At 55.9% G+C, this 22042-nt stretch overlaps 6 protein-coding genes across 6 annotated transcripts; 3 read left to right on the top strand and 3 right to left on the bottom strand.

Moving 5' to 3' along the window:
* Positions 1 to 2297: 2297 nt before the first annotated feature.
* PTSG_10677 (medium-chain specific acyl-CoA dehydrogenase) lies at positions 2298 to 6380 on the bottom strand (the record flags this gene model as incomplete). The annotated part of the gene is made up of 12 exons (XM_004988586.1): positions 6176 to 6380; positions 5722 to 5819; positions 5369 to 5438; positions 4907 to 5088; positions 4597 to 4674; positions 4294 to 4346; positions 4033 to 4135; positions 3548 to 3688; positions 3166 to 3261; positions 2794 to 2959; positions 2553 to 2593; positions 2298 to 2363 (listed from the first exon to the last, which is right to left on the bottom strand). The coding sequence occupies exons 1-12, from the start codon at positions 6261 to 6263 to the stop codon at positions 2298 to 2300; spliced, it is 1182 nt and encodes a 393-aa protein (XP_004988643.1). The 5' UTR covers positions 6264 to 6380.
* A 149-nt stretch (positions 6381 to 6529) lies between these two features.
* On the top strand, positions 6530 to 9975 carry PTSG_10676 (small GTP binding protein RAB14). Its single transcript, XM_004988585.1, has 9 exons — positions 6530 to 6782; positions 7118 to 7194; positions 7414 to 7467; positions 7723 to 7778; positions 8001 to 8189; positions 8401 to 8442; positions 8687 to 8763; positions 8963 to 9087; positions 9455 to 9975. The coding sequence occupies exons 2-9, from the start codon at positions 7143 to 7145 to the stop codon at positions 9493 to 9495; spliced, it is 636 nt and encodes a 211-aa protein (XP_004988642.1). The 5' UTR covers positions 6530 to 6782; positions 7118 to 7142; the 3' UTR covers positions 9496 to 9975.
* Positions 9976 to 10169: 194 nt separating this feature from the next.
* Positions 10170 to 14212, top strand: PTSG_10675 (uncharacterized protein). Its single transcript, XM_004988584.1, has 5 exons — positions 10170 to 10962; positions 11208 to 11586; positions 11805 to 11930; positions 12144 to 12611; positions 12914 to 14212. The coding sequence occupies exons 1-5, from the start codon at positions 10405 to 10407 to the stop codon at positions 13738 to 13740; spliced, it is 2358 nt and encodes a 785-aa protein (XP_004988641.1). The 5' UTR covers positions 10170 to 10404; the 3' UTR covers positions 13741 to 14212.
* Positions 14213 to 14526: 314 nt separating this feature from the next.
* PTSG_10674 (uncharacterized protein) lies at positions 14527 to 15753 on the top strand (the record flags this gene model as incomplete). Its single annotated transcript, XM_004988583.1, has 1 exon — positions 14527 to 15753. One exon carries the CDS (start codon positions 14527 to 14529, stop codon positions 15751 to 15753), a length of 1227 nt encoding a protein of 408 aa, XP_004988640.1.
* A 147-nt stretch (positions 15754 to 15900) lies between these two features.
* PTSG_10673 (uncharacterized protein) lies at positions 15901 to 18791 on the bottom strand. The gene has a single exon (XM_004988582.1). The coding sequence runs from the start codon at positions 18728 to 18730 to the stop codon at positions 16142 to 16144; it is 2589 nt and encodes an 862-aa protein (XP_004988639.1). The 5' UTR covers positions 18731 to 18791; the 3' UTR covers positions 15901 to 16141.
* Positions 18792 to 19853: 1062 nt separating this feature from the next.
* Positions 19854 to 21854, bottom strand: PTSG_10672 (uncharacterized protein; the record flags this gene model as incomplete). The annotated part of the gene is made up of 6 exons (XM_004988581.1): positions 19854 to 20169; positions 20359 to 20432; positions 20737 to 20864; positions 21223 to 21334; positions 21571 to 21737; positions 21844 to 21854. 6 exons carry the CDS (start codon positions 21852 to 21854, stop codon positions 20053 to 20055), a joined length of 609 nt encoding a protein of 202 aa, XP_004988638.1. The 3' UTR covers positions 19854 to 20052.
* Positions 21855 to 22042: the final 188 nt, after the last annotated feature.

The raw sequence follows: 22042 nt of genomic DNA, 5'->3' as shown, positions 1-22042 counted from the left end.
AATGTTCACGTGATTTCCCTCCAACCTGTTGCACGTGCAGTGTTTAGCTTGTGTGGTTGCTCGATGTTACATGCTCTTGCATAACACACCACATAACCACACAACTCTCAACAAACACTGCCACGTCACCACTTTGCGTTGTCGACAATTCTTGTCTTCTGCTCTGTTTCTTTCTGTTCTTTCTGTTGGAGTGTTCATTCACCCTACATCCTTGTTTGCTTCACAACTCAAGTAAACACACACAACTCTCTCTTGCCAAGACAATCTCCCACACAACACACAGCACACACAGCACACACACACACACACAAGTCTCCAACAACAGCACCACCACCATGAGTGGACAACACCAACTTTCACACCACGAAGCCGAAGGCGTTTGGAAACGAGATCAAGACGCCACCAGCACCCGTTCAATAACTGACGAAGCAGATCCTCTTCAGCAACCCTAGTCTGAGCGTGAGGAAGGTGCGTAGGAACACGTACTACACATCGGTAAGTCGCCTCGGCGTCTAAAGAGGGCGAAAACTGTGTGCAAATGGTGCCGCCGGTATGTGTTGTTTGAGAGTCAGTGTTTTGTGTTGAGTCCTTCCTAATTTGCCTTCTCGTGTGGTTTTGTCTTGTTTGCCAACAACACCAGCTTTGTGGTTTTTCCGTTGGCAAACATTCCTTCCTCCCTGCTGGCATGCCTCTCCTCTCCTCCTTCCCCTACACACGTGAGTTGTGTGCCATGTGTTTGTGTGTGTGTGCATGCTCGCCATGCTTGACGGATGCCATGCCTTCGTGCCATGTAGTGTTGTGAAGTGTTGTCTGTTGTGTATGCTTGCCTGCAAGCATTCATGCCATGCTTAGCATTGCTCTGCGCGCATGTATGCGTGCTGTTCGTTGTTTAGATTGTTTGTGTTCGTGCACACCCTGCCCATGTCGCCTTGGCAGCTCTGTTGGCTGTGTGTGCACTTGTCTAGTGTTTGTTTGAGCATGCTGCCCGAGTTGATTTGGCAGCAGCTTGTTGTGCTTGTTCATTCTCCTTGTGTTCTTCTTTGTTGCGTTTGCCTACAGTAAACACACACACACCTGCCGTGTTACAACACCCACCCTGCGGGAAGCACTGTTTCCATCGTGAGGAGGACTGCTACCACAACCCCAACAGGAGCATGCAATCGGGGTTCAAGCACCAGTCTGGAGGCAGCCGCAATAACTGTTGAACACTCATGGCGGTGGTGCTGTTGTTGGAGACTTGTGTGTGTGTGTGTGTGCTGTGTGTGCTGTGTGTGTGCTGTGTGTTGTGCGGGAGATTGTCTTGGCAAGAGGAAGTTGTGTGTGTTTACTTGAGTTGTGAAGCAAACAAGGATGTACGATGAATGAACACTCCAACAGAAAGAAACAGAGCAGAAGACAAGAATTGTCGACAACGCAAAGTGGTGACGTGGCAGTGTTTGTTGAGAGTTGTGTGGTTATGTGGTGTGTTATGCAAGAGCATGTAACATCGAGCAACCACACAAGCTAAACACTGCACGTGCAACAGGTTGGAGGGAAATCACGTGAACATTCCAGAACACAAGAGAGGTGAATGTAAATTTGTGGTGTCGTGAAGAAGGGAGGTCAATGATGACTCAGCATACAGACATGACTTGTATGTCGACAGCGGTACTCACTGTAGTGGGGCTCCCGGTGTCCTGGTCCTCGAATCGCCAACCTTTCGTCACCCTGTTATCTGCAGAGGCAGAATACATCGCAATGACAGAAGCAGCAAAGCAAGCATTAGGGGTTAGAAACTTGTGAGCCGAGCTCGGTCACGAACATTAGACCATCACCGACTATGTACACGGACTCTCAGCCAGCTGCTGCGCTCGCTCAGCAACACCAGCTCACGCCACGAGCCAAGCATCTTGGAGTCAGGATGCACTATATATGACAGCAAGTGGTGAAAGCAAGTTGGCGTACTTGAAGACGACGGAACAGTCAGCAGATCTCCTGACAAAGGCCCTTCCGAAACGCGAGCATCAGCTCATGTAGTGGGTGGAAGAGAAAGGACAGCAGGAGGAGAAGAGAAGAGGTGAGATACCTCACCCGTAATAACCACAGCGAACACGGCTCAACGACGCACACACGAACATGAACAGCAGTCGAGGCATCGACATTTATGTTGACAAGCAAATCCCGTCGGAGTCATCATTGACCTCCCTTCTTCACGATACCACAAATTCACATTCACTTCTCTTCTGTTCACGCCATTTCTCTCCAACATGTCGCGTTGAGGTTGTGTGGTTGCTCAAATCAGTGTTGCTACATGACTCCTAAACTTGATCTAAAACCAGGGTCACGCCCTTTAAATAGCACACGACAGTCTTGTATGTCTCCTGCTGTTCGTGGCAAGTTACAGGGGGTGTCATGTGTGTGTGTGTGTGTGTGTGTGTGTGTGTGTGTGTGTGTGTGTGTGTGTGTGTGTGTGTGTGTGTGTGTGTGTGTGTGTGTGTGTGTGTGTGTGTGTGTGTGTGTGCTCGTAGATCTGGTAGATTTTGCAGTCGCGGTAGAGGTTCTCCGCGGGGTACTCTGCTGTTGAAGACGTCGCAGCCAAACACTTCCACGGCGTCTTCGCGGCAAAGAGAGCAGTCGTGCGTCAAAGCCAAGCCAATGTTGGAGTGTAGTAAGTAGTGTGGCGGAGGTGGTTTTTGCTCCACCGGTCTCATCAAAGCACCCGCTCCAGCAGCCAGCAAACACACACACACACACACACACACACACACACACACACACACACACACACACACACACACACACACACACACACACCTGTGGCGCATTTGTTGGCGACGTCAGCGGCGTATGCCTTTGCAATGGAGGCGTAGTAGGTGTTGCGGCGGCCCTGGTCAACCTCCCACGCGGCGCGGCGGGTGATCAGACGCGCCGTCTCAACGCCAATGGCCATGTCCGCGAGCATAAACGCAACAGCTTGGTGCTACACACATGGTGCCGTGTGTGTGTATGTGTCAGTGAGGTGCAGGGAAGGTACACGGGCGAGGATTCTTTGGGCAGACGCATAGGGCATCATGCTCGGTGCAACCGTTCCTCCACATCCCCGCGTTTCATCAAGTGAACGCAACACATACTTTTCAAGCAGGTCATGCATGCTGCGTGCATGTGCACGCGAGTACCCGACCGCACCTGTGCGATTGGGCGGCCAAAGGCCTTGCGCTCCTGTGCATATGTTGTCGCCTCGTGGAGGGCGCGCTGGGCAAGGCCAACAGCACCAGCAGCAACCTGAAATGTGACCGCATGCACGGGCGTTGGTCGTGAGATGTGCGGCGGTGAAAAAGAGCGCACGCCCACACAGAGACACATGCACAGACACAGACACAGACACAGACACAGACACATGCACAGACACATGCACAGACACACAGACACAGACACACGCATGGGCCCGTGTGCAGTTGGTTGTGAACAACAAAACCGAGCTTGGGAGACATAAGCAAGGCCAGCAATAACGACTACAGCAACGGAAAACAGAAAAATGAACATGAGATGAGCGGGTTGGTTGCCGTACCGGGGGGCGGGTGCGGTCGAAAGCGCCCATGGCAATCTTGAAGCCGTCGCCCTCCTTGCCAAGCACGTTCGCTGCGGGCACAACGACGTCCTCAAAGGTGACGCCGCGCGTATCGCTGCAGCGCTGGCCCATGTTCATCTCCTGTCGGTGGTACGGTGTGGTGGGGTGAAGAGGGAGGAGCACGGTGGTGAGTCGGGAGGAGGGCAGGAGGCGGGGGGTGGAGGAAGTACAGTGGAGTGGTGCATGAGGGCGGTGGCGTCATCAGCAGCACCAGGACACCGAGAGGTGCGAATTGGTTGAAGCTTAGGAGCAGCACAAAAAACCAGCAAAGCAGCCATATCACGAAAGCGAAGGACAAAAAGGAACAACACACACACACGCACACACAGACAGACACACACACACACACAACAAAAAAAAAAAAACTACCCCCCCCCCACACCCACAACAACCCCACTCCCCCCTCCCAACACCCGACGCCGGACCTTCCTGCCGCGTGTGAGGCCTGCCGAGTCGCCGTCCACGATGAAGCCCGTGAAGGCCTTGCTGGCGGGCGCACTCGGGTCCGTCTTGGCGAGCACGAAGAACCTGGCCATTGCGCGCACAAAACAACAAACAACAAAGAACAGCAGTAGCGACAACACCATTGCAATGGCAGCGGTGTGAGTGTGTGAGTGAGTGATGATGGCAGAATTGCTCTATCGAAGGTACGCTTCCAAGCCATTACAACGCTCGGGTGTGCGCACCAGTTGGCGTGGCCGGCGTTGGTGATCCACATCTTCTGGCCGTTGAGCACATACTGCAAGCAAGTTGATGACAGCGATTGTGGCGATGAGGGTGAGGGATACATCGCATCGAGGTCTTGCCAATCTGAGCGCAAGCTCACGTGAAGACATAATTGGGTACAAGGGCCAAAACACACGCAGACAAGAAGCACGAGCCAAGCACACACACACACACACACACACACACACACACACACACACACACACACACGTACACACACAGGACACAATTACACAGGCGTGTGGTCGGCCACATGTACTGACGTCGTTGCCCTTCTTCTCTGCGACGGTCTTGATGCCGGCGACGTCTGATCCGGCAATGGGCTCCGTCACGCCATACGACTGCACGAGACGACGAGAGAGGGGGGGATCCAATGAGGGTCATTGTGGAAGGGTGCAGCAAGCATCATGCGCAGCATATCAAGCAAGAAGATGCACCTATTCACATAAGTACAAACATGGACACACACACACACGCACACAAAGGCACACAAAGGCATACAAATGCATACAACGGCACACACGCACACACTCACACACACAGACACACAACAAAGAGACAATAAGTACGCACTGCGACGAGGGGCTCCTCGGTCATGCGTCCAAGGTACTTCTTCTTCTGCTCGTCGTTTGCGGCGAGGATGACGGGCATCTCGGCGAGGCTGTTGGCCTCCAGCGCCGTCTGCACCCCGGAGCACGCGAACGCAATCTCCTCCGTGATGATGCACCCGTCCAGCGAGTGCAAGCCAAGCCCACCTGTCATGCAGCAGCAGCAGCAGCAGCAGAGAAAGAGCGGGGCGTGGGACACGATGAGTGTGGGTTGTGATACGGTGGCGCGGAGGATGTGGGTGGGCACAGGACAAGAGGAGGGAACAAAGGTGCGACAGGCAAGCAATGGAAGGAAGGAAGGGAAGGAAGGAAGGGAAGGAAGGAAGGGAAGGAAGGAAGGGAAGGAAGGAAGGGAGGGAAGGAACACAAGGAAGAATGGTTGGATGCATGGAGGAGCGAGGGGGTCGTGGAGGTTTGCTCAACGCACCGTACTCCTCAGGGATGTGGAGGTTCATGAGACCGAGGCCGTGCGCCTTGTGGACCAAGTCCCAGGGGTACTGTACACAAGAACAATCCAAGACGCACCAGTGCATCATGAAAGCGTCAGTCGCAAAGGAAAGGGAGAGGGAGAGGGAGGGGGAAAGGTCATGCGATCTACCACGATGAAGAACCACCAAACGATGGAGAGGAATATTCATTGACACACAAACACCGAAACACGCACGTACATGGAGCGCGCGCGCAGGCACAGAGCACGAGCACAATGTCAAACAAACCAACAAACACAAAACACAAAAAGTTCAACCACCCATCCAAACACACACACACACAGAAACGCACCTCGCCAGTGCGATCAAGCTCGGCAGCGACAGGCATCACGTCTTCACGGGCAAACTTGCGGGCGAGGTCCACAAACTCTTGCTGCTCGGAGGTGAGCTCTGCAACGAAGAAAAAGCAGGCCACACAGTGAACTTGAGGGGTTGCGGTGCAAAAAAGGCATCGAAGCACACAAAGGCAACACAAAGGCGCCACATGAAGGTACAAAAGTAACACAAAGGCGCCACATACAAACAACAACAACAACAACAACAACAAGAACAAGAACAAGAACAAGAACAAGAACAAGAACAAGAACAAGAACAACAACAACAACAACAACAACAACAACAACAACAACAACAGCAACAACAACGACAACAACAACAACAACAACAACAACTTAAACAACAACAACAACAACTTAAACAACAACAACAAACAACAAACAACTTAAACAACAACAAAAAGCACGCACCAAAGCTCATGCCAGAGCGAAGCGTCGTGGCAGAGGAGAGGCGACGAACGCCAGGCGCGGCAGCGCGGAGCAAAGCACGGCTCAGCATGGCGGCGGTGGATCGATGTGGCGACAGGGGATGGACGGAGCGCACAAACACCACACAATGGATGGATGGTCGCAAGAACAAGTGGCAAACCAAAACAACCCTCTCACTGAAACAGGCAGCAGCGCAAAGGAAGGCGCAATCTACGGGAAATATGGCAGATCAGCGTCAGAGACTGAAACAAGTTTGACACGAATAAATTCTTTCGTAGCGAGACATCGCGAATAATCGTGCTTGTTGGAAGCGCGCACAAAAAAAAAAAAAAAAAAGCACCAACAAAGCAGAAGCAGCAACACCATATCCATCCATCGAAAAGCGACCAAAACAACAAGAAGCACAGCAAGCGCCGCAAGCACAAGCAGACCCTGCTCTCCCTGCATCTTTGGCAGATCATACACAAACACACAACACACGCACACAAAGGAACGCGTTGGAGTGGTGTGGATTCTAGGTGTCCCTTTGGCCACGTTCTGGTGTGCGTTCCTCTTCTCAGGCGCTCGGATTGTCTGCTCTCATTTCTTGGTGGGTGTGACACACGATACTTGGGTTTGTTTGTGTTGGTTGTATTGGGTTTGCTTTTGTGTTGGTTGGTTGCTTGTTTGTTTGTCGGCGCGTCGTTCCACAAATAGTGGTGACTCACGACCGATAACTTATCCCCCAACTTCAATTGCGGCAATGCTATGCACGCTGTAGACATGTAGCAAAACATACTGGCTTCGTGGTTTTGTTTGTGTTGCGTCATAACCCGTGTGGTGGTGGTGGTGGTGGTGGTGGTGGTTTGTTGGTTGGTGGCCGTATGACTGTCGTTTATCATCTGACATTGCGCGGGTCGCATTTCACGTCTTGCCTTTTTGCAGAATCATCGACACAGACACAGCCGCCATGGCTTCCAAGAACTTCAACTACTCGTACATCTTCAAGTACATCATTATTGGTACGTGTGATGTGCTGTGTAGCCATGTCCTGCCGTGTCCGAGCGCGTGTGTATGCGTGTTGAACCCAGTAAGGCATATGCTGTTGTGGCCAATACTTCTTGTTGTGTGTGTGCGTGTGCGTGTACGTGTGCGTGTGCGTGTGCGTGTGCGTGTGTGTGTTCTTCTCACCATCACAATTCGTGCATGTGCCTGTTGCGATGCGTTTGCTGCTTGTGTAGGTGATATGGGTGTCGGCAAATCCTGCCTCCTGCACCAATTCATCGAGAAGAAATGTGAGCTGTGTGTGTGTGTGTGTGTGTGTGTGTGTGTGTGTGTGTGTGTGTGTGTGTGTGTGTGTGTGTGTGTCCGTGTGTGTGTCCGTGTGTGTATCTGTGTGTCTGTCTGTCCGTGCGTCTGTCTGTCTGTCTGTCTCCCTCTCTCCCTCCCCGCGTGCGTGCATGTGTGTGTGTGCACGTGTTTGCTTGCAAGCGCGCTCACGCTGGAGGCAATACGACACCATCTGTGCTTCCTTGCTTCCTTGCTTGCAGTCCTGACCGATTGTCCGCACACAATTGGCGTTGAGTTTGGCACCCGAATCATCGAGGTACTCCAGATGTGTGCGTATGTATGTGTTTTGCGTGCACGTGTGTCATGTGTGCACGTACGTGCATGTGTGTGCAGCACAGCATGTTGCCGCAGCATTTTCATGTCGCAGACCGCAACTACAGCCTTGCTTCCCCGGTTCACCGTTTCACCCTCTACACCCCGCCCCCTCTCGCCATCACGTTCCAAACCCTCGCCTTCTTCTGCTTCCCTGTATCTGTAGGTGTGCGGCCAGAAGATCAAGCTTCAGATCTGGGACACGGCAGGGCAGGAACGGTTCCGTGCGGTGACACGCTCGTACTACCGCGGGGCCGCCGGTGTCCTGCTCGTGTACGACGTTGCTCGACGAAGCACCTTCAACCACCTCCAGACATGGCTCAACGACGCCCGCGCCCTCACAAACCCCTCCACCGTGCGTTGATGTGTGGTGATGTGAGACATGGTTGTGGTTGTGGCTGTGGGATTGTTGCGACATTGGTTGGTTGTTCCTGTGGTATTGTGTTGGTTGGCTGCTGAGTCGTGTCGCTTGGCTGCTTTGTTGGTTTGTTGGTTTGTGGTGGCCGCGTGCTCCTTGCCTCGGCACCTCATCTGACGTTTGTTCCACAATGGCATTCATGTAACAGGTCATCTTCCTGATTGGCAACAAGGTTGACCTGGAGGAGCAGGTATGCACCACCACCACCACCACCACCACCACTGCAGCAGCGTTGACAGTTGCCTTTGTTGGTTTGTTGCTCCTCGTGGCCTGCATGTGCCCATTCACTTACGAGTGCTTCCCACCGCTCTTGCTCATTCATCACCATCACCATCACCATCACCATCACCATCACCATCGCCAACAATCACGCGCCACCGCTCACCCATCATTTGTGTGCGTGTGTGCGTGTGTGTGTGCGTGTGTGCGAGCAGCGGGATGTGCAGACGGATGAGGCAAAACAGTTTGCAGAGCAGAACGGCCTCGTCTTCCTCGAGACCAGCGCAAAGACGTCAGTCACGCACCCCTGAAATTATGGTGTTCATAAGAGGTGGCGCTTGTGGCACGCTTATTTCAGGCACGCACACACACATGCACACACACTTGTGCACAATTGCGCCAAGACACCGTTTTGACTATGTGTGCTGACGCATACCACACCACACCACCGCCACCACCACTGCTGCTGCTTGTTTTGGTTTTGCGTGTAGCGGAGAGAATGTCGAGGAGGCATTTTTGGAGACTGCGAAACAGATTTTCCAGAACATCCAAGATGGAAGCCTGGACCTCAACACGGCCGAGTCTGGCGTTCAGCAAAAGGCGCCTGTCGGAGCAGGTGACTGTGCTTGTGTTGCACTGTGTCTATTGTGTGTGTGTCTGAGTGTGTTTGAACTTGCTCTTTATGTGTGTGTGTGCGTGACTCTGTGTGTGTGTGTGTCTCTCTCTCTCTCTCTCTCTCTCTCTCTCTCTTTCTCTCTCTTTCTCTCTCTTTCTCTCTCTTTCTCTCTCTGTGACCATGCATGTGTCTCACGCCTTCACTTGTGTGCGAAACATCTTTGTTCGCGCTTGATGCACACGTCAAACCGCCATACATCTCCTCCCTTTTCACATTTCACCTCCGCCCACCCCTTTCTCACACACACCCCCTCACCCTCACGCTCCCCCCCCTTGCCTTCACTGCCTGCTTGCGTCTCGGTACGTAGATATGCTGTCCAAGCCGCCCAGCAAGGGCGGGTGCTGCTAATGGCCCTCCACACCGATTGTCTACTCCTCGCACATCATCACCACCGCTGCCGTCGTCGTCGCCGTCGTTGGCATGATGGGTATCATCCATCACCACTCTTCTTGACCTGCTTCTTGTCGTCATTGTTGTTGTTCTCTCGCTCGTGAGACGCATGCCAGATGTCTACTGTGTCAGGCACGGTGGATTCTTGTGTGCACACCTGTCCCTCCTCTGTCAGTCCGTCCATTCTTTCCTTATCTGCATGTCTTGCGTGTGCGTGTGCGTGTGTGTGTGTGCGTGTGTGTTTGTATGTGTGTGTGTGTGTGCGTGTGTGTGTGTGTGTGTGGCGTTGTTTGCTGGCAACACACTCGTGCTCTTTCTGTCCCCCTACGTTCCTACCCCCCACTGCTTTACCTGCTTGCCTGCTTGACTGAATGAACAAGACACACATCAGGAAAGGCTGACATGTGAGAGCACCACCACCACCACCAACAACTCCACCTGTTAGAGAGTTGGGAGAACTCACTAAGATTTATGGTGTTCTGGGAGAAGCCCAGCAGGAACAAAGGAATTGTCTCATCACGAGACTTACGAGCCTACACGTCAAGTGACCAGAATGGTTTGGTTCACTCATGGTCATACACGTCGGAGACCAAGTGAATGTGTGATTTACCCTGCCATGAGCGAACTGATACTGTGTTGCGTATTCATTCTTCCAACCAGTGTATTCCCTACCACAACTCGTACGGCAATAGCTTTCTGCCCCAACCAATACAAACCATCGACTACAGCGATCACGATCATTGTCACACACACCTACAACGTGAGGAGGGACACACTGCATATTTCACGTTGACACCACCATCATTGCAAAGGCGTTTTTGCCTTTCGCTCCAATGGCATTTTTGAAACACAGCAAACAAGACAACAATGATGATGATGATGAGGAGGCGGGCGGTGACTGTAGCGCCTGCGATGCGAGCTGTGACGACTATGTTTGTGTTTGGAATTACAGCGCTGGCAATGCTGGCGGCGCTGGCAATGCTGGCGGCACCGGCCGTGACTGCAGCTGGCAGTGGCGGGCGGATCAAGGTGAACTTCAGCTCACCGACAACGTACGCTGTTGTGGTGGACGGGAAGACGTGGTTCAGCAGCGCCGATACGTTCGTGCGCGCAGACGGCAAGGTGTACACCACCAAGGACGGATCGCTGAAGCTGGCGCAGGGCACCACCACGTCCACCGGCACGGACACGCTGGGATCGTTTACCCGCTACGCGCAGCAGTTCACCGCCAACGGAAAGGTGTTTGAGACAAGCACGCGCATCTACGCGGCAAGCAACACCATTGTCTTTGCGCAAACCTTCGTGGACGCCTTCAACAACACCGCCGAGCCCGGTGAGAAGGACCATGTCCTTGCCTCTTTTCCTTCCTTTGACGTCTCCTCTCCACCCGACGTTGGCCAGGACATCGGCATCCTCTCCTTCAAGGTTGGAATTCGTTTGTGCTGGTTTGGTAGTTTGGTTCGTTTGGATTGGCGTGCATGGTTGCTGGTGTGTTTGTGTGGTGTTGTTCGGTTCGTTGCTTGTGAGCGCACTCGTGCTGGTAGAGTTGCTGTTGCTAACGCTGTCTGTTTCTTCTCCATATCCCCCTCCCCAATCGCTCACTTTATCTCCCCACCAACTCTGACGACACAACATTCATACACACACGATGATTGAATTGCGGCTGACAGGGCCGGCAGGGCGGGTACGCCACGACGACGTTCTCGTTTGCCAACCTGTCGATGATCGGCCAGGGGTCCAACGACACGGGCCCCGCCGTGTTCTTCACGCGTGATCTGAGCACCACGCTGGTCATCTCCGCCTTTAGCAACTTCATGACCGCGTCCACGTGGCTGGACGGCTCCGTGCTGCGGTATGGGCTCATGAGCAGCGTGGAGGCCGTGCCGGCCGGGTACGCTGTCGAGACAGTCGTGCAGCTGTCATCTGGGGTGAACGCGGCCATGGAGGAGTGGGGCGATGCGCTGCTGACGTATTACGGCAAGGAGCGGTCAGCCCATCGCCGCGATTACGTCCTGCAGAAGCTCGGATACTCCACAGACAACGGCGCATGTACGCCATCGTGTGCTTGCGTGCGTGTGCACGTGTTGTGTGTGCGTATGTGTGTGTGTGTGTGTGTTGTGAGTGTGTGCGTGTTGTGAGTGTGTATGTGTGTGTTGTGTGTGTGTGTGTGTTGTGTGCGTACTTGTGGATGCATGCTTCCACCGCAACACACCCGGCTCTAACCCCATCATCACCCTCCCCTCCCTGCCCCCTCCCACTGCGCCCAGACTACTTTTACAAGACGGAGCCGAACAAGACATACGAGGAAACTATGGTTGACGTGCACGCGTATGCGCAGGAGAAGAACATCCCATACCAATACGTCTTGTTCGACAGCTGGTGGTACTACAAAGGTGAGCACGCTTCCTGTATGTGTATGTGTATGTGTATGTGTATGTCTGTATGTGTGTGTATGTGTGTATGTGTGTATGTGTATGTGTATGTGTATGTGTATATGTATGTGTATGTGTATGTGTGCAAACCATTATCATCTCTCGTACCAAAAACCACCCTCATCTCCCTCACCCCTCACCCCTCCCCTCACCACCACCACCACCACCACCCAGGCCCGGACCAGGGCGTGCAGCGGTGGGACGCGCGCCCCACCATCTTCCCAAACGGCATGGCGGGCGTGCACAACAGCACGGGGTGGCCGCAGCAGCTGCACAACCGCTTCTGGAGCGAATCAACCATCTACGCCAAGCAGAACGGCGGCAGGTGGGCCTTTGCGGTGGACAACAGCACGCGCCACGCCCTGCCGCTGGAGCAGGGGTTCTGGTACGAGCTGCTGCACAACAAGAGCAAGACGGGCATGGTGGTGTACGAGCAGGACTGGCTCAACGACGAGTACGACAACGTGGCGGTGCTGACATCGTCGGCGACATTGGCGCGGCAGTGGCTGCTGCAGATGGGGCGGGCGGCGGAGGAGGTTGGCGTCACCATCCAGTACTGCATGGCGTATGTGCGCCACCTCATGCAGTCGGTCGAGATCAACGCCGTCACAAACGCCCGCGCCAGCCGCGACTACCAGCCAGGTGTGTGTGTGTGTGTGTGTGTGTGTGTGTGTGTGTGTGTGTGTGTGTTATGGTGTGTGTGTGTGTGTGTGTGTTATGGTGTGTGTGTGTGTTATGGTGTGAGTGTGTAAATGTGTATGTGCGCGTGTGTGTGTGTGTTTGTCAATGTGTGAATGTGTGGTTGCGGCTGCTGTTGCTGTTGCTGTTGTGTGTGTGTGTGTGTGAATGTGTTCAACAGGTCTTATCATGCATGTCTTCTCTTCCTCCCCCCCCTTCCTCAACCAACCACCCCCACTCACATACTCGCATTGTTGTGCCTGCAGGCAACGACCAGTGGGATCTTGGGCGGACGGCGATGCTGGCCTACGCGCTAGGCATTGCGCCCTCCAAGGACAACTTCTGGACCACGCAGCACCAGCCGTACAACCCGTATGGCCTCACCGAGCCGTACTCGCGGCTGCAGGCCGTCTCCCTCATCACCAGCACGGGCCCCGTGTGCCCCTCGGACAGGATCGGCTACTCCAACGTGCCCCTGATCATGTCCCTGTGCACGGCAGACGGTACGCTGCTCACCCCAGACCGCCCTGCCACAGATCTCGATGCGTACTTCCCACGCAAGGCGTTTGGCGCCGCCGCTGCCGGCATTGACGGGCACGTCTACTCCACATACACGCGCCTGTCGCCGGACGTGGTGGTGTCGTACGTGACGGCGGCCACGCTCAACCAAGACTACAGCGTGGCGGTGACGGAGCTCGGGTATGCCGCCAACACGACGCTGGTCGCCTTTGAGCAGAACACCACCACCACGGCGGTGCTGGTCACGGGGGCGTCTCCGCTGCACACCAAGGCGTGCGGCAAATCGGACTTCCAGTTCTACACGCTGTCGCCGCTGCTGCCCAATGGGGTGGCGCTGCTCGGCGAACCGAGCAAGTGGATCTCCGTGTCCCGCGCCCGTTTCTCGCGTGTGTCGCACGACAGCGCCTCTGTCAGCGTGGAGGCGAGCGGGACGGCCGGCGAGGTGGTGGTGACCAACTTCTACACCGCCAAGACGGCGCGGGTGTTCCCCGTCAAGTGCACGCTGCCTGCGAGCGGCCGCACCCTCGTACGCGCATTGGCGGACGGCACTGGCACATGCACTGACGGCGTGTAGGGGGGCGTGCGTGTGCATGCCGCGTATGCTAATGCATGTGTGGTTTTGTTCTTGTTGTGTGTGTGTGTGTTGTGGTTTTGTTGTGTTAGTGGTGTTGAGGTGTGTTGAGGTGTGTTGTGTTGTGTTGTGCGCGTTGTGTGCATGTGGTATGAGATATCCCGTGGTGTGATGTGTTGTGTGGTGTGTTTTGGTGTGATGTGCGTTTTATGTGGTGGTGGAGCGTTGAATCGCACACTGCGTTGATGGTTGGTGTTGTGCAATGTTGTGCGCCAGTGGCTTGCGCGATTGTCATTTTGCTTCGTTACCACCTGACTTGTCACTATTGGCACGTACTCGTGTTACATCTTGTGAGTCAGTGAGTGCAGTGCACCGAAGTGCTTGCTGCTTCCTGTCAGTAATTGTCGGTGGCATGCTGTTGTCACATCACATCACATCATCATCTCTCCATGCTTGAGTACACTCATTTTTCGTGCCTGGCTGAGAGGTAGAGCAAACAAAGGAAGAAGAGGAAGGAGAGCGCACAAAAAAATATCAAAAGCGTTCACAGACAGACAGACACAGACAGACAGACAGACACACACACACACACACACACACACAGACACACACACACACACACATCGCACACACAACACACACAACACACACACACACACACACACACACACACACACACACACACACACACAAAACACACACAAAACACGCAGCTGAAATGTGTCGCATGTCATTGGCCAATTCTCCACAACTACAAGTCCTGCCAAGGACCTGCTGGTGATGATGATGATGCGGCCGGGGGCTGCTCGCCACCTCGGCTACCGTCATCGCAGGCGGCTGCTGATGGAGGACGCAGAAGCAGAGGAGCGGAGGCGGGCCTGCATGGACATGCTGGTTGAGGCAGCAGTGGTGATTGGTTTGATCGTGTTTGCGGTGGTTGTGGTGCCGTGGTTTGCGTCGCTGCTGGAGGCTATGTGGTGGGGGTTGCGCGACGTTGTCGCACCCGCGCCTCTGCCCGTCGACGGCCACCAGTTGCAGGCGCAGAAGAACCACGGCATCCCCAAGTTTGTGTTCATCAAAACGCACAAGACAGGGTCCTCCAGCATCACGGTGATGCTTGGCCACGCGCTGGAGAAGCGGGGGCTCAAGCCGGCCGTGCCTTGCCATGCGCATCTTGGGTTTCCGGGCCACTTCAGGAAGCCCCGGCACAACTTGTGCGGGGTGGATCCGCTGCGCTTCACCGCCGCCATCTCGCACATCCGCTGGTCCGAGCAGTCGCGCAAGACGCTGTTAGGGCTCATGGGGCCCGAACGCCCGCTCGTCTTCACGATCGTGCGCGACCCCATCACACGGTTCATCTCCGCGCTGCAGTACTACGGCGCCACAAAATTCCAGACGCTGCTTAACTTCCACCCGGACCGCATCACCAACGAGTGGATCAAGTTTGCCGCATATCGCCTCACCAGCAAGCATGTGCGTGCCCAGGTCCAGAAGCTGACGCGGCAGCTGCATCTCATTGGATACGCGTTCGACTTTGGCCTGGCCAAGGAGTACACGCCAAAGGAGCCGCCAAAGTTCCGTTGGCGCGCACAGGCGCTCGTGGACTCGCTGGACTTTGTGCTGCTGTATGAGGAGTGGGACCTGTCCATGGCCGTCCTGAAGCAGCGCCTTAACCTCACGCGCCCAGACATTGCGTACCCGCACCTCAAGGCGTCCTCGTCATCGCGGCAGCAGCTTGTCATTGCGCCGGAGACTCGACAGGTGTTGTGCGAGGTGCTGTGGTCGGACTGCATGCTGTATGACATGATGCGGGCGCGCTTCCAACAGCAGGTGGACGACGCCGTGAGGCAAGACGGCGCTGCCATTGCCGAGTTCAACCAGCAGGCGCACGTGCAAGCGCGGGTGCAGCAGGGTGACGGCGCTCGTGGTGTTGGCCACAACGGCAGCGAGGATGAGGACGTGCAGGACTTTTTCGATCGCCTTCGCTATGGATGGGTGGTGAAGCGATGGGGGTGACACGGTCGTGTGTGTGTGTGTGTGTGTGTGTGTGTGTGTGTGTGTGTGTGTGTGTGTGTGTGTGTGTGTGTGTGTGTGTGTGTGTGTGTGTGTGTGTGTGTGTGTGTGTGTGTGTGTGTGTGTGTGTGTGTGTGTGGTACGGTAGCGGTACTTGCGCATCGTGTACTTCGGGTGTGAGTTGATGGTTGGGGAGTACGTAGGAACAGGTACATTAAAGGAACCCGTACGACGATACACAAATAAAAGAAGAAACCACGGAGGAAAGTAACAAATAAGACGGCACATAGACACACAGACACAGACACATAGACACAGACACAGACACACAGACACACAGACACACACACACACACAGACAGACACACAGTAGAGCATGGAGCTGCCACGTTCACGCCGTTGATGCTGACGAGTCCTGCTTGTCCTGCTTTTCCTGCTGCTGCTGCTGCTGCTGCTGCTGTTGTTGTTGTTGTTGTTGTTGTTGTTGTTGTTGTTGTGCGTACTGCTGCTTGTGGCGTTCCATCTCCCTGCGCATCTCCTCCACGTCCACGTCGTCACCAAACTGCGACCGCAGGACCGTCTCCACCTGCGCCCGCTCCATCGCATCCCGCGCCCGCCGCGCCCGTCGCTCGTCCTCCGCCCTCTTCTTGCTCCTGTCACCGCTGCTGATGCCTGGCCCGGCACCATCCACACCACGCCCCTCCCGTCCATGATCACCATCGCCAGCGTCCCCTGTATCCTCCTCACGACCAGCACCGCCTGTGTGCTGCTGCTGCTGTTGCTGCTGCTGGTGGCTGTGTTCCTCGTCGTCCCTGCGCTGTGCGGCCTCCCTCGCCACCGCCAGGAACACGTCTGCCGTGATGCGCAGCGCATCGCACCGCCGCCGGCGCTGCTGCCGGTCCACCGCATCCACCCCGTGCGTCCCGCCCACCAGCGCCGCGTGGCACGCCGCCTCCAGGGTGGTCTGGATGTCCACCATGTTGCCGGCCCACATTGCATCGAGCACCATGGGCAGGGCCTCCTGCTCCAGCATCGCCTCCAGCCGCGCCCGCTGCTCTGCCTCTCGTTGCGCCGTCTCCTCCGCCGCCCGCCGCGCATCCGCCGCCGCCTCAGCACGCGCGTCCCGCTCCGTGGACCCTGGTGCCGTGCTCTCATCTTCATCGGCATCTTCATCAGCAGCAGCATCACCATGTGTGCCTTCGCCGTCACTGGCATTGCCGCCGCTCGTGTCCTTGTTCGTGTCCACGTGACCATCTTCTTCTTGTTCTTCGTCCTGTTGTTCTCCACCACCGCTCTTGCCAGCAGTCCCCTTGCTGCCCTCCTCTGCACCCTCCTTCTCCTTCTCTTCCTTTTTCTCCTTCTTCTGCACGACGGTGAACCCGTCCTCCTCCTCCACCATGGTGCTGTCCACCCCCTCCGCCTCCATCTCCCGCTCCACCGCCGCCTCCCGCCGCCGCTCTTCCTCCTCACGCTCCAGCCGCTGCGCCAGCGAGTGCGCCGTCATCAGCATGCTCCCGGCAGACTTGACCGCGTGCCACTTCACCCCGAGCGCGTGCCGCCCGCGCTGCACACGTGCGCGGAACCCGACGAGCCCGCCGCGGCCCACGTCGGCCGCCAGCCGGTATTCGCGTCCAATGGCGCCGAGCAGCTCAATGCCAAACGACGCACGGGCCAGCCGCTCCGCCTCCTCACGCACGCGCGCAGCAAACTCCGCCTCGCTCAGCGCCGCCGCGGGGTAAGGGCCGGCATCGCTCCCATTGGCCCCAGTCGCCTGCGTTCCCTGCTGTTGTTGTTGCTGTTGTTGCTGCTGCTGTTGCTGCTGTTGCTGCTGCTGTTGTGTGCGTGAGCCATCGCCGTCGCCACTGCCCACGTGTCTGCGACTCCCCCACGATGTGAGCCGTGATGCAAACGCTGACAGCGTCGACCGGCGATGAGGTGAACCAGACTGCTGCTGCTGCTGCTGTTGTTGTTGCTGCTGCTGCTGCTGTTGTTGCTGTGGGTGAGCGGGTGCGAGGGTGTCGAGGCGGAGGGCAAGGGACTGGGCGAGCTGCGCCACGCGATACAGCTGGGCGCGGTACATGGTGCGCTGGGAGGCGGCGTCGCCAAGGCGCGCGGCCGTGGCCATGGCCAGCTCTCCAACGTACGGTGTGAAGAGGTCGCTTCCAAACAGCATGGTGAAGAACAGGCCCGCGTCCACGGTGTCGTCCTCAGACACGTTCTCCTCGCCGCCCTGGTCGTACTTGGCACGGAGGTCCGGGTTGGACAGCACCTGGTATGCGCGGCCCAGCCGCTGGAACTTGGCCGCCGCGTCCTCGTCGCCGGGGTTCTTGTCCGGGTGCCACTTGCGCGCGAGCTTGTAGTAGTTCTTGCGGATCTCCTCATCCGATGCGTCGTGGGAGACGCCGAGCATGGCGTAGAAGTCGCCGTCCATGTTGCCGTCGCCGTCGCCATCACCATCGTCGTCGCCGTCGCCGCCGCGCCCGGGCCTTGCCTTGTGCTTGCGCTTGCGGGCGAACTCGGGCTCGTCGAGGACGACGGCGCGGTCAATGCGGAAGTCCACCCACTCGCGCTTGAAGGGGTCAAACTGCTGGCCGCGCGCCCTGGCCACAATGGCCTCGGGCGTGTTCCACACGCCACGGACAATCTGCGTGGCGCCGACAAGCGTGCCCGTGACAGGCAGCACGACGGCGCCGAGAACGCCGGCGCCGAGGCCTCGCGCGAACCCGGAGGCGCCGCCCTCGTACGCGCCCGCAACGGGAGCGGCCACAAGCGACACAATGCCGAGCCCAACGCCTTTGCCAATGGACTTTAGCCCGGAGGACAGCCCAGCACCCACGTCGCGTGGCCGGCGCGTGGAGAACAGCTGAAACCCTTCGCCCTCCTCCTCCTCTCCCCCCTCGTACGTGTATCCGTCGTCGTCGTCGTTGTCATCCGCATGATAAGGCGTGGCGTGCTCGCGTGCTCGAGCCGAAGAAGACATGGTGGTGGTTGGTTCTTTGGTTGGTGGTCGTGGGTGTGTTGTTGGTGTCGATGGTTTGTTGTTGAACAAGAAATGAGTCATCAATATGGCGCGGTTTGCTTTGCTTTGCGTTGCTTCTTGATTTCTTGTTCTCTTCTTGTTCTCTGAGCTTGTCTGCTTGTCGTGTGCACTCTTGTACTCTTTTGTCTCTTTGGATTGAACGTGGGGGAGGGGGAAGACAGGTGATGTGACAATATGTAGGGGAAGGGGTGCCGAGCGAGATGCAGAGAGGCACCAGGCTGGCAAGCACTCAAGCAGAAGGAGAAGGGGTCTCTTCACTGTCTTCAAGTCAACGTGCATGCACGCAAGAGTGGAGCAAGAACGCGAGGAGTGAAACAACCAGTGGGTAAGTGAAGAAGTGAGCGTGGGAACAAAGGGGGAAACGGGAGAGGAGGCACACAGGCGTACAGACACACTAAAGCAAACAGGCATACAGCGTAGACGCAAAGCACAAGATGGCAAGTGGAGAAAAGCGAGAAAGGTGAAGGGTGAAGCCAACACAGCATCACGCAAAGAAGCAAATAGCTGTGACTGTCATTGACTCCCATAATTTCTTGTCTCTTCTCTTGATCCCTTGATAGCTTGCTCCATCATGGCTTTGTTGCGCAGTCCGCCTCAGTCGGCCTTGGTCGGTCTCAATGGCAGCAGGAGCAGCCTTCTCCGCTCTTTGCGGCGTCACCAGGCTTTGCGGCGTCCTTGCCCTTGCAGCAGCCGCAGTTGTCACCGCAGATGCACTCGCCGCCTTCCTTGCACTTGCATCCTGGCACGCACTCGCAGCTCGCGCACTCGCACTTGTCGCCGCAGGTGCACTTGCCGTCCTTCATGCAGCCACAGCCGGGTCCACACTTGCAGTCCATGGTGATTCGTTTGGTTGTTGGTTGTTGGCTCGTTGGAAGAAGCAGACACCTAGACACGGGAGCTGTTGAGGGAGACGATGATGTTGGAGAGAAAATGGGCACGTCACAAACAACAACAACGACACAACAAGCAGCAACAAAAGAACAAACGCAGGCGAGCAGAAAGGAGGCAGAAACACGACAGAAACCAAAACAACTTGAGCGCTCACCGTGTTGCCGCTGATGATGGTTGTTGTTTGGTTGTCAGTGGGGGGCGATGGGAAAACGCATCTCAGGCTTGCTCGTGTTGCTTGCATGCATCGATGATCGTTAGCAAGAATTTCTTTCGCTCCTTCTATTCGTGCATGGAATTATCAAGGATGTGGGAATGGAAGAATAACAAAAGGGGGTTGAAGAAGCAAAGATAGGCAGCATGCGCGCACGTGGCTATGGGAGGAGGTCTGCTTCGCTGTCTGAACTGGTGTTGGCCATGAGCCCTTCCTCGTCCGGCTGGTGTACAGTGTACTCCTGCATCTCCGGCGATGCAAGCCGGTGCGACAGCGCCTGGTAGTCGCGGTGGTCGTTGTCAGTCGTGAGAGTGCGTGTAATATGGTGTGTGTGTGTGTGTGTGAGAAGGACGAAGAAGGTCAGTTGAGTGATTCAGTGTGAAGAACAACATGGGAGTCAGATATCGCCAAGACACACAAATCAGCACATGCACACAAATACAAACACACAGACACACGCACAAACCTGTTTGATGGACTGAAACGAGGTAGAGCGAAGGGAAGCAACGCTGGTTGCATACACAGCGGCATTGAAAAGCCCTGGCGGTGGCGGCAGCAGCGGCGGCAGTGGTGAGAGTAATGATGAGACGGCAAAGTGGAAAGCAAAGAGAAAAGCGAAGTCACACGGACAGACAGATGGACGGGCAGATGGACACATATCTGCACACACGCAACACACAGACAGACAGACACACACACACACACACACACACACACACACAGACACACACACACACGCAACACACACATACACACGCAACACACACAGACACGCAACACACACAGACACGCAACACACACAGACACGCAACACACACACACAGACACACAGACAACTACCTACCCTGGAGCGGGGAGGAGAGGGAGTGGAGGAGGTAGAGGGCGTAGACGGGGTGGGACGGGTGGACGGCGTTTTGTATTCTGTTGATGACAGAGAACACAGACACAACAACATACACCACAGGGTACCACCTGCACATGCACGCGCGCGTGCGTGCATTGAGTGAGTGAGTGAGTGTGTGAGTGAGTGTGAGTGAGTGTGAGTGAGTGAGTGAGTGAGTGAGTGTGTGTGTGTGTGAGTGAGTGTGTGTGTGTGTGAGTGAATGAGGAGTTGTTGGCAAGGGATGGTGAGGGGTGACAATCATCGCATTTGATACAACAACAACACAAGCACACACGCAGACTGTTACACAAATAAAGACAGACAGACAGACAGACAGACACACACACACACAGACAAACACACAGACAGACAGACAGACAGACAGACAGACAGACAGACAGACAGACACACACACACACACACAAAGAGCACAGCACAGCGGCTGACTTGAGTGTGGCGATGTTGTCCCTGTACGAGTCGTCCTCCTCCTGTATGGCCTCCCCGCGGAGCGAAAACTGCCGGGAGCGAAGGCGGCGGTACATGAGCACATAGCTCACACCTGGTAACGATTGGTGTTGTGGAGGGGGGGGGGGTATAGCGAGAGGACACGAGTGGGTGGGGAGGGGAGAGATGGCGACAAGACCTTCAGCGCGCGAAAACACACACACACACACACACACACACACACACACACACACACACACACACACACACACACACACACACACACACACACGCACACGCACGCAGACAGACAGACAGATCAGCCGCAGCAGGAGGTCTCGTGGGACGTACCGATGACGGCGAGGAGGAGGAGCATGGGTACATACCACAGCGCAAAGCGCAGGGCCGTCTGTGATTGCTCAATCCAGCACCACGCACCGGCAGGCGCATATCCCCGCGTGCACAGCGGCACAATCGCCGGCACCAGCGCCAGGCCCCACACGACAGCGTGATACCGCCTTTTTTTTTTGGGGGGGGGAGGGGCGGAGAGCAGATTGGAATGGTGGATGGAACGGTCGTGGTGGGTGGGTGGTGTTTTCAGCAGCGTCGTGAACAGGAGTTGACAAGTGGAACATCCAACCAACCACACACAGCCAGAGCCAGAGCCAGAGCCACAGCCACAGACAGCCAGACAGACAGCCAGGCAGACAGACAGACAGGCAGACAGATACACACACACACACACACACACACCACACACACACACACACACACACACACACACACACACACACCACCACCACCACCACCACCACACCACCAC

The sequence above is a fragment of the Salpingoeca rosetta genome, assembly GCF_000188695.1.
Source record: "Salpingoeca rosetta unplaced genomic scaffold supercont1.34, whole genome shotgun sequence".
Taxonomy (NCBI): domain Eukaryota; class Choanoflagellata; order Craspedida; family Salpingoecidae; genus Salpingoeca; species Salpingoeca rosetta.
Note: the sequence above shows the minus strand (reverse complement) of the source record. Positions and strands in the feature narration are given on the sequence as shown.